This window comes from Protopterus annectens, chromosome 6.part1 (genome assembly GCF_019279795.1).
Source record: "Protopterus annectens isolate FY-2018-M chromosome 6.part1, PAN1.0, whole genome shotgun sequence".
NCBI lineage: Eukaryota > Metazoa > Chordata > Ceratodontiformes > Protopteridae > Protopterus > Protopterus annectens.
Genome location: NC_056738.1, coordinates 271,286,506 through 271,305,619, shown reverse-complemented (window position 1 = coordinate 271,305,619; position 19,114 = coordinate 271,286,506). Strand labels below are relative to the sequence as shown.

The 19,114-nt window shown below is 36.8% G+C and overlaps 1 protein-coding gene across 2 annotated transcripts in view; it reads left to right on the top strand.

The window, feature by feature from the left end:
* RAMP1 (receptor activity modifying protein 1) overlaps window positions 1-19,114 on the top strand; it is an 841,435-nt gene that overhangs the window by 167,455 nt on the left and 654,866 nt on the right. Inside the window, exon 1 of one of the 2 annotated variants that reach the window (XM_044075698.1) lies at window positions 18,655-18,688. The exons of the other annotated variant lie outside the window; for it this stretch is intronic. Within the exon in view, the coding sequence (XP_043931633.1) occupies window positions 18,670-18,688 (19 nt within the window). The 5' untranslated portion in view covers window positions 18,655-18,669. Of the gene's footprint in view, window positions 1-18,654; window positions 18,689-19,114 lie in introns of those variants that run through there. 2 annotated transcript variants of the gene reach the window in all.

Genomic DNA, 19,114 nt, shown 5'->3' with positions numbered 1-19,114 from the left:
CTTTAAGAACTCAGTTTTTCACAACCAGTACTTAGCCAATACCCTTCAAAACTTTTGTGGATTCTTTTGAGGGTTTTCTAAGTGCTCATCTGTATTCCCCATGAAGATGATAGTAACAGAATAATATTTCTGTAGACAGAGAGCTGGAGAATTTACCCCAAACACCAGTCTAATGCAGTGGGAGAGATGATTTGTGGTTTTATTTAAGACCACCTTTAAATCTTCTTCATCGCCATCGGGGACCAGCTAAGTTCACCTATGTAAAATGTTGCCCCCTGACAAACTGGCAAAAATATTTTCAATTCTTGGTAAAAGATACTGCTCAGCTTGTAGCACTGGGTTAAGTATGACTTTAAATCCCCACGAATTCTGACCTTCCAATTTTTATTTTTTTTTAAGATTCTATTCTAGTTTTGAAAGTACTCCCTCAACTTCAGGACATCCAGCTCCTTTTTGTAGTGGATCAGTGAATAGATGACATAAGATACTACATGGGCCATGAAAAAGTATAGAAACATACTCTCTATAAGTACATTTTTAACCTTAATACTCTGCAGCGTACCAGTGCATGTTTTAAATACAGGAGCAGCACCTTTTGATATAAGCTATAATTTTAGCTGTATAAAAGAGCACTTGTCTTTACGGGAGTTGCTTTTCTTGATTTTGGCCATGAGTTTTCTTCTTTAAATATTTATCCAGTTTAGGTGGGAATTCTACCACTGGGGTTTGTTTTTAGTGTTTGTTTTGGGTGTAATTTCTAGGCGGTACAGCAGCCTCAATGCAACCAATCACACGTTTGTATATGGATTATTTGAATAATTCTGCATAGGTAGCTGTGGTCTCAGGGTTATGGGGGGCCTTGAAGTTTAAAGAAACTATCACTTAATAGGATGCAGTGTGCCTTAGAATATATCCTAACAGTTAATGGTTTAGCGGGGTTTTCTGGGTTGATTTTTTACTTCAGAGGAGACAGCTTTGTTTATTTAACCTCATTAGTGATGATGTGACACAAAGGGTAGTGTACAACTTTTTCCCATGTTGTTGAGTACCAGATGCAGTGCGCTTGATCTTCTGGTTGGAGCATGCACTGTCTGTTCCAGAGTATTTGTGTTAATAAAGTGCAGGAAGCATTGTGCCAGTAAATCTATAGAGGGGTAGTTAAAGTCATCCATGAATATGGTGCAAGGTTGGATGGAGTGCTTCTATTTGGTTTAGGAGAGAGTCATGAGACTCCACGGACATAGACTGTGACATGTAGGTAGCCATGATATGGTAAGGGACCTTGTCTATGGTGACTTGCATATGGATGAGCTCCATGGTATCATCCTCTTTAACTAACCTGGAAATATGTTTGTTGCTAATTTATATCAAGACACATGCACCTTTGGTCCCAGTCTGTGCGGTTGTTGATCTAAATTTATGGAAGGCACTGTAGCTTTGCACTGCTAGAGTACATTATATGGCTTTAAATCAAGTCTCACTCAGCACAGATGTCTGCATTCTCTAGAGTTAGGAGGACATGAAGAGTGTGGAGTTTCTCTGTTTAAACTCCTAGCATTGAGTAGTAACACCTTAAGGTTGGTTTTGGCATTGCTTAAAAAGGCTCTAAGGTGGTGGATAAAAAGCCTGGGTGGGGGGGTGGGCAGGTGCAACCCCTCCCTGGCAAAGCAACATGGTCTTTTTACCATGTCCTGTAATGCTATCAGATATTGGATTCCCCTGGATTTACACCAGAAACTAATCAATAATTTTATGTTCATATCATAGCATCATTCTTGCTGCAGGTAGAATACTGCTCAGTGCAAAGCTCATATGTTTCTGTAACACATATTCTAAGAGGTATGTTATATTTCTTTTTATATAGCCCAGTGAGGTACATCTCAGGTCATTTACACCCACATGGACTATGATAGAAACATATTGTTACCTCAGCGGCAGTGACTTGAGTTGGGGTGCATGATGTTATAGATCCTGTCTCCAGATAGGTTACTAACCTTTATCTTCTCCATGTCTAAACTGGTGATTGGGGCATCTATGTGACGCACAAAGGAGCCCAAACTGACAAGAGTATTAGGTAAAGTATATGCTTGCCTTATGGACTTTGCTGTTGTAAAGTGTGGTTGTTTATTGGCTAGAGGGTGAGATGTTTGATGCTGCTTTTGGTGTGTGTTTAAGTGATTGTTGAGGAGCAGTATTGCCCTTAGATCATATTGGAGGTCTCTGGGATTTGGGAAGGTTTCTTTTAAGCAGCTCACCATAAGACAATCTGTGCATGTGGTCAGCAGAGTGTGTGACTGATGTAGTGTAAGCATTCGTGACAACCTTGGTAGTATGCAAGATTTGTGACACCAAGGAATGGAATTTGTGTAGTTACATATTTTGCATACTGTGACATTTTCTTTATTGATGAACTGGTTGCCAAATGTACCAAAATGGTCAAAGAGACATTTGGAAATTGCATATCCATGTTGCCCAGACTTAGAATAAGGTGGGCTGTTTAGAATAAGGATTGGGTTTTAAGAAGGCTCTCCTAGGGTAGTTCTGGGGTTAAAGATAAGATGTTATATAGTACTAGGGGATATGGTAGTGTTATTTGATGTACACGTTAGCTGCTCTAAGCTCGATGCTATACAATGTCACACTGATTAACAAGTTCTGGCCCTAATTCTAACTTTACAGGGAAAGTTTACTGTCTAGGTGTTTGCTATTATACTCAGCACTGCTAACCTCTGCTGGTCAGTGGGCAGCTCCACACAAACTTGCCTGATTTATAGAAAAGAAAAAAAGCTTAAAAGCTGACTTCTGTGCTCTATAGCCATTAAACAGCCACACTTAGGACTTCCTGGTGCGATTCCCAACTCAGAGACACTATGCAAATACTTTCTGCTGCAAAATGGAAGATCCTAGAATTCCTTAGTGTAAATGCACAGCAAAAGCAGCTCTCAAGTGAAGAGTGAAGACTGAACAACCAACAACTCCAGACAACTAAGTACTGGCTAATTCACCCTTCTGCAAGGCAATTAGAAGGCAAACAGAGCCAGAAAAGCCAACAAACAGAGACATTGCAAAATAAAATTAATACTTTAAAATGCTCAAGAACAATAGTGATCTATAAAGTGAGTACAGTGCAGCAATTCAAGAAAATATTCTCATCTTATCTTGGGCGGCTTTGGATGCAGTTGAAAGACTTGAAAAGTGTTGCAGAGTTGTCTGTAAATGAATAAAGAATCCTTGCAAAGTTGCACGATTTATAGTAGAGAAAAAAAAGCTTGAAAGCTGACTGCTATACCCACTAGCCAATAAACAACCACACTTCACAATTCAAAAGTTGCTGGAATAACAGGTTGTGCATCATCATATATTTGCTGAGATATTAAGTGTAAAACTCAAATGCCTCTCATTATTATTTTATTCAGTTTTGTTTCTATTACCAAGTTTAACTCCACTTTGCAACTCCAGTGTGCCTCTAGCTGCACATTTCCATTCAAACTGCAACTTCTGCTGTTCATTTAAACATTAAATCTGCTTCAGTTAATGGGCTTTTACATCTAAGGGTCATGTAGGACATCACTGAAGTCATTTACAAGCTTTTAATGTTTCAATAAATATTTAAATTCTGTCACATGGATTTATAGGTATATAAGTTAATGCTAGGTTAGCTGCCCTTACAGGCCATGTTAAGCCTAGCCAATTTTCTTTTTTGTGCTCAAAATAAACTATCCCATTTGGTTATAGATTGACCTTGCCCAAACCATGGTCAATAATTATGTATTACCCCTATTGAGAATAACCAGGATCATATCAGCGGTAGTACAGGAGGCAGTCCTGGAGTAAATTTTCTAATTTCCATCCATATATCTAAGTTGCATTTAAATAATGACAGGGATGAACTTTGCTTTATGTGAATAGGGAGTCTGTTCCAAAGCAGCAATATCCTTTATGAGATATACCCTTTAAACTGTTCTGTTGATGTTGCAGATGAGATTTAGATCCCTAGACTGGGTAGTTTTGATGCCATTTGAATTGTTGATGTGTAGTAAATCTATCAGTAATGGCTTGCAGGATGCCTCGTATGCCAGACACAGGTCACTTCTTAGCAGTCTATAGGATACCGGGTATAGTGACAAGCTTTGATTCGGTCCATAGAATATGTTGTTTAGGTCTTGTATCCTTCTAGTAAAGTATCTCTGTGGGTACTCCATTTTTTGCATGTGTCTGGACAGATACATGTTAAAGGGGGCATTATGTTCAATGACTGGCTTTAATGAGGGCTGAGTAAAGGGTGACAATGATATCTCAGATCTCCCTTTGTTTACAAGCTGTGCAATATAGAAGGACTTTCTTACAACAGTGGAGTTGGTCAAAAGTTAGGTCATTGTCCACATAAGTTATCAAATCCCAAACAACTGGGCTAACTCTTACTGGCATATTGTCAATATGGCAGTTCCCTGGGGTAAATGACTTCCCAAAGGATACAATAATGCAATTTTTGGCATTTAGTTTCAGTCCATGATTTTGGCAACAATTATTTGAGACAAACCTGATGGCTAAGTCATTTGGGGATGCAATGGCTGCTGCTAACTTGCAGTCATCTGCAAACTTAGTCAGCCAGAGCCCTTTGGTATTGGCTTTTACTACAGAAAATTAGATGCCAAACCAGGAGAGGTCTGAGCACACAACTCTGGGGATCTCCTCTGGTAACTGCTCTCTTTGTGGAGGTAACTTGCACTATTTTGATTATCTGTGTCCTATCTGTGAGTTACTTAGCAATTCAGAGGGTGACATAGAGGATTATTCCCAGTTTATTTAGCTTTTCTATGATTCACGAGTGGGAAATGTTGTCAAAAGCTTTGGACAAGTAGAGGTATGTGGTATGTACCATTTTGCCATCATCCAATATTTTGGTGAACTTATCAAAAAATCCACAAGGCTGAGTATGCATGTCCTGCCCTTGACAAAATCACAGTGGAATGGGTCCAGTGTTTGGACGTTCCCTATGTCCTGTTTGATTAATTCCATGATAAGTCTTTCCATGGCTTTGCATATGAGGCTGGTCAGATTTATGGGTCTGAAGAATTTCCTTTATGCAGAGGAATGACTGTAGGTGTTCTCCATTCACTTGGTACAAAACCTATAGGGAGGCTGGTATTGAACAGTGTTGTTAGGGGTGTGACTAAATTGTTCTTCATGCTATTTAAAAAGCATCCAGGGATATTGTCAGGTGCCATAGATGCAGTATTTTTAGCTTTTGATAACACTTTTAGGAGTTGGTGTTGTGTGATACCTGCACTAATTCTACCAATGTTTCTGGGACTTCGATCTGGGCAGTACTGCAATGGTATGAAGTCCCAGAAACACTGGTAGACTTATTGCAGACTATGTATAAGGACCCAAAAACTCAAGTAAGAACAATGTTCACTCTCATAGAGGGGTTCCCAGTAGGAGTGGGTGTGTAGCAGAGTTCAGCTCTGAGCCCACTGATGTTCATACTGGTGATGGACTACATTGGCAAAACAGTTGGAGGAGACAGATCAACAAAGTTGCTGTATGCAGATGATGTGACATTACAAGCAGACTCTGAGCAAGAACTCCAGAAAAGTATAGAGCAATGGAATGCAAAACTGAAGGCACATGGTATGAAACTGAATACAGATAAGTCAGTGGTAATGGCAGCAAACTGGGGAAATCAGGAGAAGCTAAGAATTGTGACAGAAGGGAAGACAGTGGAACAGGTAAATAGCTTCAACTATCTGGGAAGGGTGGTTGAGGAGAAGGGAAGTCTGAATGAAGAGGTAAAAGGTAGAATCAGAGGGGCTGCAGCAATTGGCATAGAGTGTCAGGTGTAGTCTATGACAGAAGAATGCCAAAGAAGCTGAAAAGTAAGGTGTATATGTCAGTGGTGCGACCAGTACTACTGTATGGTACAGAAACCTGGGCAGTAAAGGCCGAGCAGATGAAGAAGCCAGAGGTGATGGAAATGAAGTGCCTGAGAAGAGTGGAAGAATGCATTCTGTGGGACAGACGAAGAAACGAGGGCATACGAGCAGAAGCCAAAGTAGCTCCAATTACAGAAAAGATTAAAGAGAAAATATTATGGGGGTTTGGATATGTGCAGAGAAGCAGAAGACAATCTGGTAAAGAAGATTTGGGGCAGACAGGAAGAAGGTAAGAGAAAACGAGGACATCCAGCAAAAAAGTGGATGGATTGTGTGAAAGAAGTTCTGTGACAGTCAGGCATAAGTGTCGAAGAAGGCAGGAGTGTGGCATTGAATCAATAGAGATGGCAACAGTTAACACGATTCTCCGAACCATGTAGAAAATGGGAAAGAGGGGGTTGATGAAAAATCAGTCGGATGTATAACAGGAGGAAGAGAATCATGGCAAAAATTAGGAGGTGCAGCACCTAGCAGGATAAAAGCACTCTCATTAAACTAAACAAACATCTCAGAGGCAAATAAAGTCTACCAAAGCCAAATGTGAGATAAGTTTGTCCTCCCAGGCCAAGGACAACCACAAAGCATTCTTTAGCTATGTCTGCAACCTCAAAGGCAATACACAATTGTGTGCAGAGCGCATTGTAAATGGAGATGCCTATACTGAGCTAGAAGATATAGAAAATCTCCTGGCTGATAAATTCATCTCCAACTTTAGTCCTCTCTCCCCTTAATCTTCCCTCAGGAAATATCATCAAATATAACTCCCCTTACTATCACTAGGGAACAGGTCCTTAATGCTCTCTCTAAGACTAAGAACACTGCATCAATGACCCAAACAATAACCCAGGATGCCTTCTAAATAGCATGAAACATGACCTATCAGGGCCTCTGGAATTACTATTTAACTGTAGCCTCCAAACAGACTTTGTGCCTCATGAATGGAGAAAGGCAACAGTCATCCCTCTGCACAAAGGTGGGCCATCTACAGACCCTGGAAACTATAGACCCATAAGTCTCACTAGTCTTGTATGTAAAGCTACTGAAAGAATTATCATGGAGATGATCAATAGAGGTATAGTAAACCACCAGACACTGGACCCAACCCAGTTTGCTTTCATAAAGGGCAGATCGTGCCTACTCAACCTGGTGGACCTATTTGAGAAGGTCACTAAAGCAATGGATGAGGGCAAAATCATTCACACTGCCTACCTTGACCTGGCCAAGGCATTTGACACAATATCCCACTCTGCATTGTTGACAAACTCAGGAGGTTAGGTACAAACCCGTATGTCACCCAGTGGATAGCCAACTGGCTCACAGACAGGACCCAGGAAGTTAGAATTGGGGAGTCCACCTCTACAAAGAGGCCAGTCACAAGTGGAGTCCCTCAGTGATCAGTCCTTGGACCACTCCTTTTTGACAATTACTTCTCAGAAGTCAATGCCAATGTCAGTGATCTCTGGCTGACTAAATTTGCAGACGATTGCAAATTAGGAGCTGTCATTGAATCTCACACTGACACAAATATTCTCCAGGAGGGGCTGACACAGACAAACAACTGGTGTCAGAGTCATGGACTAAAACTAAATGCCAAGAAATACATAGTATTATCCTTTTGGAATTCATCTATCCCAGGTAACTAGCATATTGACAACACACCCCTTAGAGATGACCCAGTAGTCAGGAACATAGGGACACACACAGATAGTAATCCAGCCTTTGATCATCATGTGTCTAGAGTGGTGAGGAAATCATTCTATGTTGTGCAACTTATAAACAAAGGTATGGCATCTAAGTCCAAGGAAGTCATTGTTCCACTGTATTCAGCATTCATCAGATCTATCATTGAGTACAATGCCCCCTTTGGTATGTACCTAACCAGGAATATCCAACAGCTGGAACGACCACAGAGGTTCCTCACTAAAAGAATACAGGGCATAAGTAATAAGTCACTTCAAGGCCCTATCCTTGTATTCTGTCTCCTACAGGCTTTTGAGGGTAGATCTATGCCTAGCATACAGGCTATTGTCAGACCTCACTTTGATGGATCTCCTGCATATCCACAAAACAAACAGTACCAGAATTACCCATTCTAAAGACTTAAACCTTGCCTGAGATATAAATAGGACCTGCTGGAGAGATAGGTATGTATCCCAGAGACTACCCTGTCTATGGAACAGGCTCCCCATCCATGTGAAGCAGAGTTCCTCCCTAATCCAATTCAAGTGCAACTTGGATAATTGGATGGGAAACCGGACATTCATCTCTGGTTTAGCAATTATGTCTCTGATGCAAACAGGTAACGTGTAAATGGTTCATTAGAACTCGTCAGAGATTTGGGATGCATAGTTAGGCTTAAAAAGGCCCCTGTGGTCATTAGCCTAGTAAACACCTATGAAGCTGTGAACCTATGATTTTTTCTTGTGTGATAGCTGGAGGTGATCCAGTTTCAGGTTTCTCTTGAGGGACAGTGGAGGAGAAAGATGGGTAAAGTTAGATCTAAATGTATCAGCCAGTAGGTTAGCTATATCTTCAGCCTCAGTGCACACAAGCTGCAGTTGTCTCCCTTTCTTTTTGATTTCGCTTATGCTGTTTGAATTTTCTTTGTTAACAATTTTGTGAGCAAATGGTACTGCTTTGCTTCACTCATCAGCAGGCTTACCTGGCATACTATGCAGCATTGCATCAAACTACATGCTTTTGCTCCCACAGCACTCAAAGGCACAGGAATATGTTTATCATCAGGAAGATCAAATGCAGCAAAGTGATGTTGCAGTCTCTCAACATGTATCCAATGCGGCACTGAACTATCAAACATATCGATTTTAACAATAAACATCATGTCTTCAGCCTTTCATCACCCATCTTTCACTGCTACTCTAGATTTTCTACTTTTTTGAGATTATTCAATGTCTTGCTTCTTTTGTACCTTGCACATGTTGCCGCTATAGTGTCCTCTGCTGTTACACTAACAACAATTATAAACATGCAATGGGATGTGCAAAATACTGTTGCATTGATTCTTGCGCCTTTGTTACTGGTATAGCTTCCTTTCCTTCTCAAACAGTAAAACACAAGGCGTTAACATTAACATTAGAGCACATCAATCTAAGGCAGACCATTTACATCAATCTAAGGGTAGACCTTTGCAAATGTTCACAGTCTAAAGCACGCACTTCACCAATGCTCATATACCAAGTGTGAAGACGGCTTAAAGATGATGTTTAGTGGTGCAAAGTGAACATTTGTTTTGCACAAGAGGGCTCACATACATCCTAATGCATGCGATCACTCTTTACTGTAAAAATAAACGTTTCTCACCTTTCTCTGAAAATATTAGTTTTAAAAACTGCTTCCAAATGAGAAAGTCTAAACTGAATCCAGTACAAAGGAAACTCAAATAATCCAACAGTGTGAGATGATGTAAAACAATAAAAAGTTGAATAACAACAAAGCTTTTGAGATAACTTTTCTTAAATGTTTACAAATTAATCTAGAAACATCATCCTTATATACACACAAAATTAAAAACAATTAAATAATCAAACTCAGCTGTAATTAATTATTAGTTCATTCAACTTAAAGATGTAATGACCTCTTTTTAAAACAGGTTTCAGACGCACTGTTTCATTTAAACCAGTGTATGCATCTGCATAAAAATAATTGATCCATTTATATTCTACATCCTCAGTATCCATTTTTTTGTTAAAGTCTAAACTGACCCAGCCGTGTTTATAGCATTAATATTAATGTGCTGCCATTGGGTATTTACATCACTTTGGTTTCAGCTCTAATTATGCTGGATTAGCATGTATAAATAACTGTGTAAAAATATGTAATTAACAGTATGTCAAAATAAATAAATAATCGAAGACATAAGTAAATAAATAAATAACCATTATTTTTTGCCAATCTGTTTGTTTAACAGGTCGGCAACTACATAATTGTTTCACATTTATTTACACATGCTACTTCAGTATAATTAGTGCTGGAACCCAAAGTGATACAAAACCCTCCTGCTAGCACATAAATATTAATGCCATATATTCAGTTGTGTCTGCTTAGACTTCTTTGTTCAAAAGCATTTTTTTACTTAACTTTTCAGAGAATGCCTTGGAGGAAAGTTTTGTTTTTAGTTTACACACAAAAAAAAAAAACTGTTTGCATTTATCCTTTTTGCGCAAAAACAAATGTTTGTTTGTACCTTTAAATATGACCATTAATCATTCTGGAGTGCTACAATGTTGTTTTTTAGGACCTCTACATTTTGGAGAATAGTAGCTTCATGAATGTTCTCCCTCCAATTTTAGCTCACAAGTCCTGCAATGGAATTGCAGTTATCACATCTACTGGGAAACAGAAGTTGTGAGAGCCATTATTTTTACCCTAAACCAGGTGCTTCTCTTTTCCCAGTTGTTGTGCCACTGTGGAGTTAGTTAAGGATGGTGTAGGAGGTGAAGCCTCAAATTGGGGATAGATTGTTGCAGGGGGCTTATTCTCATACAAAAAGGCTTTGCTACAGCTGTTAACCACAGCTGGAGTGGGGGGTGGTGTTTTGATGAGTTTGACTTCTTGGTTTGCAATTGGGGGAAGGAGTTGTGTGTCACAGTAGATGCTTGTTTACTTATATTATTTTTTATGTGGCTATTAAATATGTCTATATTTTGTGTTGGACATATATTTTTGCCTTTATGAATCACAGTTCTACCATGGCATGTCATAACTTGTCTTAATGTAACTGTCACTTTGCATGCAAGTTTGATTCAGACTGAGTGATGGAAAGATACAATATGAAGAAGATGGTATCGTCTGCCTAGCAGCCAAAGTAAGGACTGAAAGGTGTCAGTAGAATGTTAAGTTACTGATAGCCTGTGTACAGAGGCAACATGTCATGGTCAAAGTTAGTATGAGTTTTTGTGGCATTTATATACATACCTTTCAACTGTCAAGATTTTCGGAGAATGTTCAGATTTTTGCCTCATATTTTTGGTCTGTTTCTCATAAAATTTGTGCTTTTCTGCAAATCACTGGGATTATCTGAGGATTGACGTCACTAAATAACATACATTTGAGTTTCACAATTCAAATCCTTCAGAAAATGTATGTTAACACAAACCCTATTACTTTAGGAACTTTCTAGATTTATAAGAGCAATATTTAAAATCTTTCACTGTTTTTGGGCCTTTCCCCCCATTTTGTCAGGCTTTGTCCAGATTTTTTGCACCAAGACATTGAGAGGTATGTTTCTGTATGTGTATATATATATATATATATATATATATATATATATATATATATATATATATATATATGTACTGCGGTGGTGGTGCTGCTGTAGCGTTGTCACCTCACAGTAAGACGTTGTCCTGTTTGATTCTCAGTTAAAGCGTCTTCTGTGTGGAGACATGCATGAATGGGTGTACTTTTGTTGAAGGTTGTGCGTCAGAGCTGACAACTCGGCATGTAAAAATCTATTGCCAATCATTAGCGGACCGGAGTTCCGCTGTGGTGACCCCTAACCGGGAAAAGCCGAAAGACACAACAACATATTAATGTATGCATGTATGTATGTGTGTGTGTATATATATATATATATATATATATATATATATATATATATATATATGTATGTATATTATGATCAAGATAAGTCCAAATGCCTTGCTAGTATAATGACTCAGAAAGTAAGTTTTTGCCACTAGAGGAAAAAATATGTTTGTCATATATATGATTATTGATAAGCCAGTTAAATGAAAAGAAAACCCATCTCTGCCACTTTGGACAAAAACAAGACATCACAGTATATGTTTTGCTATGGGAGGCTTTGCTGATGTCAGAAAAACAGTATAGTAAATATTTGTTTGCATATCTCTTAACACGTCATGATTTTCTAGTATGCCATTGACTTTGTCTAAAATTGTGGTTCTAAAACATTTATGTGCAAAACTGTGAGAATGACAGTAACTTAATTATGCCAGATTCACAGATGCAGTCTTCATCTTATTTAGAAAATGTAGAGTAATATAAAGCTTCTTGTTCATTCAATTTCTCAGTGAACAGCACCAATATTTAAAAAGCATTCATGATTTTTGGCTTTTGTACTTGATTATTTTGGCTGCGTTCGTGAATCTTGCAGTAAGACTGACAGCTATGACCAACTGGGATTTATAAATGCCAAAAGAGTTGTATCACTTTACTAATATGGTACGCAGTTTTCTGCCTTCTAGAAAGGATTTAAAGAGATAGCCTGGGAATCCTGCAAAATCTAATTTCACACTGTATGAGGTATTACTGATTAGCCTGATTCCTTTGAAGAGTTGGCCGTGTAGCGCTGCATTAATGAATAGTTTGCCCTAAGCTCATCATGGACACTTCTACCATCTAAGACATAATCTGAAGCCAGGAGGTGTCTCTCTGCACAAGAAGTAATCTGTCACCTTGTTCTTCCTGCCCAATTGTCATGTCCTGAATCCTCCCCACAAATCTGCATTAGTTGATTCCCGATTGTTATTTAAATAATGAAAAAAATAACCTTTCCTCTTCTTCCACTGTCATCACTTCACTGCTGTAAAGAATTAAACAGCCTAATCCTTCCTCTCTTTTTATATCCCTGATAATTTAACCATTATTCCAGACTAGTCACCTGGCAGTTTGAACCTTGGCTCTTGATGATTGTCACTGTTGAGGTGGCAACCCAACCCCTTTGTGCAAAAGTGGGAAAAACAGCTGTTTGAACCTTGGCTCTTGATGATTGTCACTGTTGAGGTGGCAACCCGACCCCTTTGTGCAAAAGTGGGAAAAACAGCTGTGGTTGGATGGATGGATTCCAGAAATATTATGCCCGTTTGCATACTGGACCGAACAGTTGGGTAATAACTGCCCCATTTTCTTTGGTTTGACAGTTCCTGTTATTTCACCTGTTCTACTCTTACCTGCTTTCCAAGCACCCCTATCGTCTACTTCTCCTTGTACAGGTTGTAGGGGACAGATGCATACTACATATACAATCCTGTTTTTCCATTTGTATGCACTTAGATCCCAATGTACTTAAGCTTAGAAATTGCAGCACCTATATATAAATATTTGTGATATATGACAGTGTAAATATTGGTAATGCAGTTCTCTATCACAAGTTCAAGTCTTACTGTTGCAGTTTCTACAATTATGAAACCCACTCTGAGAAAGTAGAAACCAACTTTGTGAAAGTGCTGATGTGTAGCACCCCATACAACTACTGCTAGTAATGTGTGAAAATGCCAAAACACAAGAGGGAAATATGTGCTGTCTGCAAAAAGCCAAAAATGATGAACACAGAAGAAGGAAGCAGGTAGGTGCAAAGGCACCCCTGCAAATACTCCATGTATATTTAAAAACATGGCAGCATATTGGACAACTTTACCTCTGCCAGCATCCCCACCCCCTTTACAATTAGAGATAGTCACTTTACCAAGTGAGGGAGGGTAAAGTCTTCCCTGAAATATCACGTCAATACCCAATGAGTACTGCCAAGCACAATGCACAGCAGGGGGAGCAGAGATCCCTGCATACTCTCCCTACAACCTCCAAAAGTAACATAAGGTACAGCACATAGGTGGGTGTATGTAATACTCCCCTGAATACCCCACATCCCCTTCACAAGTAGGGAAAAGACACAATGGGAAGCTAGGGTTAGTGAAATTTCCTGGATATTCTACCTACAAGAGGAGAAAAGCATAACCCCATAGTTGGGATGAACAAAGCTCACCTGCATACTCCCCAACACAGCTGGCAAAAAGCACAGCACACAGCAAGGGGGTAGCTGTGACCCTATGCAACTTAATATTGTGCTCAGGTGCCCCTGCAGACATAACACAGGGGAGATGCAGAAGGACAAGAAAGTTGGGCTGGAACTTGCAGGGGTGACTATAAGCTGGTGATAGCTAATGACATTGAACAAATGTAAAGGGGACTATAAAAGGGCTGAACAGGACTTGTGTATGAGAGGAAATGGAGTGCAGGTGGCATCTGGGGGGCCAACACTTTACTCATGGGTGATTTTAATTATCCTACCATTTACTGGGAAATATACACAATCACAAACATGCTGGCTTAGAGGTTCTTGGACTTTTTCAATGTAAATACTCAGGAACAGCTAGTCAACACAGCCACAAGAGGCTCAAATGTCCTGGACACAGTACTCACTAATGTGGGAGAACATTGCACCCCCCCCCCGTGTGATGTCCTCCCTGGTAAGATTGGACCGTAAATCAGTCTCATTTTATGTAATTATAAGACCAGATACTCCATCAAGCTCAAAAACACTTAAGAATTTTTCAAAGACGAATTACTTCCTACTAAGTGGTGGTATAAGAAGTTTCTTTTTTCTTATTTTTTTTAATTTGGTTTAAAACAATAAATAAACAAATCAATTATAAAACAAATAACTATTTATATCGGTCAACAGCTGATGAATGCATCAAAGTTATACATCAACAACAATTCACATTGTTCAAGCAAGTCTTTAAGTTTAAGCCAAGATACATATGAATGCATAATATTAAAATTTCTCATCTTTATAATATGCAATTCATTACTGCAAACAATGTTTTGACATACTAATAAACTGAACACTAGAGGGAGTAACTTTACTTTTGGAAATTTTTAGTAATTACTTTTTAGGCTACAGCAAGAATAGACCAAAGAAGAGGCACTTTTGTTTTTGGAACTATCTCGGGAATCAGAGCATTACATATAACTAAATATTTAGAAATCTTACATCTATCTGATCATAGAGCTTGAATAAAGTTATTAATTTCTTTCCAAAAAGAGGAGATGACTTCACATTCATATATTATATGCAGCCAATCTGCTATTATTTCAGAATCACATCTCCAGCATTTGATTTATACATAATTGTAATTTTGTTAGGAGTGACAAAAGGTCTGTGTAAAACTTTCCAAGTGAACATTTTCCAATATAATGAAGACGTAGTTTTATCTGTAGATTTTAATGTTATTTTCTTGCATTCTTCAGAGCAGTCTTCATTATTAATTTGTGAGGAGTGGTTGCAATAGGAATTGTTTAAATATGTGAAAATTAACTTAAAAATTGTGTAAATTTGTGACATATGATTTATTTTTCATTGCATTATTGTTGATATTAAGAATTCCAATAATTTGGGGAATGATTTCTTATCTAGGTAAACTGTCTTATTTATCTCTTTGTTCACAAAATCTCTAAATTTCACAAAATCCACCAAGAAAAGCACTGGAGAAACTGAGAAAGTTATTTTTTAGCGTAGTTAAAAAAGAACTTTCTCAGTTTCTCCAGTGCTTTTCTTGGTGGATTTTGGTGGGGGGTTTTTGTACTGTGGACACCTGGGCCTGCTTGTGTGCTGCTTTTCTCTTTTTATTTTTTATAAGTCTATAAATATGTGTAAAATTAACCAATTCTCAGAACCTTGATTGTGTTTGGACTTTACATTTTCAATAGTATATTATGTCTGTACCATTTAAGAATTGATGCCAATAATTAAAATTACTTTGTTGTTTTTAATGCTAGCATTTTGTCAAAGTTATGAACTTTTAAGCAGTCATTTGTATATGCAATTGGAAATATAGAAAATAATAAGTCTTCAATGCAATGATTAGAAAATGTAAACTTTTGGAAAGAGGAAATTATATTCTTTAAATAAGGAATTTGAGAAGAGGGTGTAATTCCATTTACAAAAAATCTTTTAATAACGAGATAAGATAAAACTATTAGATACTATTTGTTTATGACTAGTTATAATATATTTATTATTTATTTATAATATTTCTTGATGTATTTCTTTCCATTTTGAATCATAAGATGAATTTATCCACAACTCTTATTACTTTTACAATTGTCAAAGTAGCATACAATTGAATATCAGGGAATTCTATTCCACCATTATCCTAAACTTTTCTGTGGCAATCAAAGGAGACTATTGGTTTATTAGGATGCCAAATAAACAAATGAATAAATAAATAGAATATTCTTTGTCTTCTTTAGTAATTGTTTTAGTAGAGATAGCACTAAAGATTGTAAGACAAAACATATTTTAGGGAGAATTACCATCTTAATTATTAATCATTCTTCCATGGCAAATAAGAATTTGTTCCAATTTGTGACTAAACTTAACATTTTATCAACAACCTATTGAAATTTTGTATCATTAGGCATAATGGTTATACTAAGGTATTTCATTTGATTGAAGTTAGAATATTTTTGTATGAAGTTTTTAATTTTGTATTAATTAATAATAAACGTGTTTTATTATGATTAAATCTTAAGTTAGGGATTTCTTCAAACTGACTCATAGAACTAATTATATGTTCCAATGAATTTTCTATATTTTCTGTTGTTAGTAAAATATCTGCAAGCACTTGACCCTTTAGTTCAAAATCTTCTTTTAATTTGATACCATTAATGTTCCTATTGAATCTAATGGAATTAGAAAGAAAAAAAAATATTTTAACATAAGCACATGAGTTATTATATAACTTAGAAATTAATGCAATTAGCTCAGGTGAGAAATTGTACACTTTAAGTGTTTTAAATTGGTAAAATCAATGAACTAATTCAAAAGCCTAATCTAAAGAGAGTCTAATGATAGATAGTTATTTATTTTTATTTGCATAGTCTATTAATGTATGTATTCTTATTATATTATGCTGTAGTTGTCTATTTAAAATAGACCCAGTTTGATCATGGTTGATTAGTTTAGGCATAAGTAGATTAATTCTTAGCTAAAATGAACATGATCACCTTATTTTATGCTTTGACTTCTTAGCATAGGATTCAAAATATTTTGATTATTTACTTTTAGATGTGAAGTAGTAACCTGGACAATTCTTAGAATTGTCAGAACTCCCTCAGCATCACAAAGTGCTCATGACTCTACGTTGTTTCAAGCCGGTTTTCATGATAAGGGCTTGAAAATGAACAATCCATCAGTTGCAATTCATACCAAAATGCTCACAAGTGAATACAAGCCACCTACACACCACACATCTATCCCTAATACCCCTCTAAACCACCCAAAAATAAATAAATAAATAAATAAATAAATAAATAAAAACCATCTCAAAGTATTCCAACCACAAAAAACCATTGTACTCAAAGAAACAATATTTAATAATTCAGCAAGCACCATTTGTAGGAGATGTTTAATATAATGAAGACTGTCATTTTTAAAGGTAGTATAGCATATAATGTGGCATTAAAAGAATGACAGTTATGTGTGATCAAGGTTTAACTTGTGAAAGTGTGGAGTGTTACTCTAATTATTTGATATAATTCCAATATTAACTGTTACAGAAGTAAAAATCTATTTTTTTGCACTTTGTTTATAACATAGCATGTCTTTCCTATGTGCTACTGCATGTCATGTATATATCAGAAGCACACTACTGGACCATTTTAAGAACCTAGAATGTAACTTAACATGCCTCTTTAGTGTCATTTGTTGCTTCTTGTACTATATGTAATAGTACATTAATTTATTAGTACTTAATAATACACTCTGGTGTAGTGCTGCAGTGGTCAGCATTGTTGCCTCAAAGTAAGAGGTTCCCTAGTTCGAGTCTCTACTTGGTTATCTTCTGTGTGGAGTCTGCATGTCCTCCCTACATTTGTGTGGGTTTCCTCTGGGTGCTCTTGTTTTCTCCCCCATTCTAAAGACATATGTCTGGAGTGTTTCTCCCTGGGCTTCTGCTGAAAATGGGCTCTTTCCCATCTGGGCTTTCTTGGTTAACAAATGTTAAATAAAATAAATAAACACATTACTCAACTACGCCAAGATATCAGAAAGTGTGCCACCTAACATACATTTCATCATAATAACGATTAACTTTTAATAAGATGAATAATTTAACATTTTAAATTCTAAGTAAAAAATAAATGGCTTTAATTTCATATATAGCTAAAAGAATCAAACTCTAACATTTTAAAAAGGGAACTAGTAACCATTTTGAAGTAGGGAAATAAATAAATAAATGACTTACCTTATAAAAAGTAATATGCAGCACCTATTCATAAGCATCCAAGCACTTATTTAAATTAATAAGATTTTATAATCATGAAATACAATGATTTTCATTGGTCCTTCAGTTTTTACTGTTTTTGTCCTTTATTAAACCAGCCATCTCTTGTTACATTTCTCTTCAAACAAGTTTATTTCTTCTATGTTTGCTAGGATGTTATTTTTCTATATAAAGTTCATTGCATCTTCCAAGGTATTAAAAACTTCTTTCCTTCTATAATGTGAATCCTTATTTTTGCTGGAAACAAGATGTGTGCTTTAATATTGTTTTTCTTTAAGCTTTTAACAGGTGGCACACATGCTTTTCTGTTGGACATCAGTAATCTAGAATAGTCATTGTCAAATCTTATAGTATGTCTGTCAATTTTGACTGGATAATTAGTCCATGTATCTTTTAAGACTAAATCCTTATACTGACTAGATAAAACTCTTACGATCACTGACCTTGGTGAAGGTATTGTTTTAAAGATGAATTAGAAAGTGATCTATGTGCCATTTTGATTCCAAAGGAAAAAGCTTCAGGCAGATTCAAAGTTTTAGGCAGCTAGGTTTTAAGGAATTGAATCATACTGCCTTCCCTCTTCTTTTCCAGGAATCCCATAAATCCTGATGTTATTCCTTCTAGATCTGTTCTCAAAGTCTTCTATTTTATCCAGGAATAAGTTGTGTTGCTTCAGAAGAAATTCAATGTTATTCTCATTTTCAGGTAATCTTCCACGAAAATCAGTCATTGCCTCTTCTATACTCAAGATTTGTAGTGATTGTTGTTTGAGAATCACTCAGCACTGCATCTTGTTTTTTACATTCATCTTTAAAATTGTCCATTTTGCTTTCTAATTGATCTGTCTTTACAGATAGCTCACTGATGTTACTTAGTGTAGACTGTATGTCTTTTTTCATAGTACTGTCTTGTACACTGGGCTGAGAGTGGCTCATTCAGAGACAATTAGTTCTTTCTGGTTTTCTTTGCAGGAAAAAGCAAACAGTTTCAGACCTGTCATTTTTTGTAGTAAATCTTTAGCAGATGTTCAACTATAAATCCATCAAGTTTTCAAACATTCTATTTGTTTTTTTTTTTAAGTAAAAATTCTGTCAGAAATGTTAAAATGAAGCAGAGCTAAAATAAACAGTC